The 961-nt window shown below is 47.5% G+C and overlaps 1 protein-coding gene across 1 annotated transcript; it reads right to left on the reverse strand.

The window, feature by feature from the left end:
• Window positions 1-435: 435 nt before the first annotated feature.
• On the reverse strand, window positions 436-699 carry LOC104471037 (WD repeat-containing protein 93-like; the record flags this gene model as incomplete). Its single annotated transcript, XM_010086219.1, has 1 exon — window positions 436-699. A coding segment is annotated over exon 1 (264 nt), but the record flags the coding sequence as incomplete, so codon positions are not given.
• Between the last annotated feature and the right edge of the window lie 262 nt (window positions 700-961).

The raw sequence follows: 961 nt of genomic DNA on the forward strand, positions 1-961 counted from the left end.
CAGAACACCAGCAGACACCAGCATATCCTTCTGGACACCTCCACGTAACACCAGGGAAGGCAGTGCTGCCCTTCTGCTCACAGTGTTCCCATGAGGGCATTCACCGTAACATAGAGCTGAGTTTGCCCATTTACACGCTCCTGACTAATTACCTTCTCCTCCGCAAGCAAGGGTGGAGCCAGCCTGAGAAGCAGAAGGTGAATTCAGTGCTGTTTAATATCTGCTTCTCTCTTTTCAGAGAGGTGTGATAGATGTGTGGGAAGCAGAACCTGTCAGACAAGCTTAGAGGCTGCAGCCTTTTGAAGTGAATCGGTGAGATGGTGGTGGGTTCTGAGGACGGTGATGAACAGAAGGATGTAAAATCAACTGAATGGATATTCTCTAGAAAAACTGCTGACGTGATTAATGATACCTCTGCTGTGAGGGGCTCTGTACCTGGAATTCAGCTGTAGGAAAGCATTTTTTGGGCTGGACCTTTAGTTTTTGCGCTTCTTGGAGTGTCTCCTTTTTTTCAATTATTTCCATAGCATTCTCAAAAACCAGCATCAACAGTTTATTGATCATCCTGAAGGGCTGAGGCAACGCATCACGTTTTCGATCAGGATCCTGCAGGAAGAAATCTTCCTCATCATCTTTTAGCCAGTCCTTTTCAGATGGTGGAGGAATCTCCAGGGGATGCTTCCAGATATATCCAGCCATGGTTCTGCCCTTCCAGATGCAAAACACACCACGGATGCAGGAATCACAGGAGATGCAGAAGAACGACGAATCATGCAATATCTGCTTTCATGAGGTAATGGGGGAAAAAAAATATTATTAATGATCTCTAAGAGGGAAGCGGGGTTCCTTTCATTATAGACAGCCAGAGCAACCCTGTTCTGTATAGCTCATCTGTACTTGCTGCACGGCCCCTGTTCCTCAGGGTTCTGTCCTGCTCTGGGCACAGGCCACGCAGCCACCC

This window comes from Pterocles gutturalis, unplaced genomic scaffold (assembly GCF_000699245.1).
Source record: "Pterocles gutturalis isolate BGI_N339 unplaced genomic scaffold, ASM69924v1 C11758893, whole genome shotgun sequence".
Lineage (NCBI taxonomy): Eukaryota > Metazoa > Chordata > Aves > Pterocliformes > Pteroclidae > Pterocles > Pterocles gutturalis.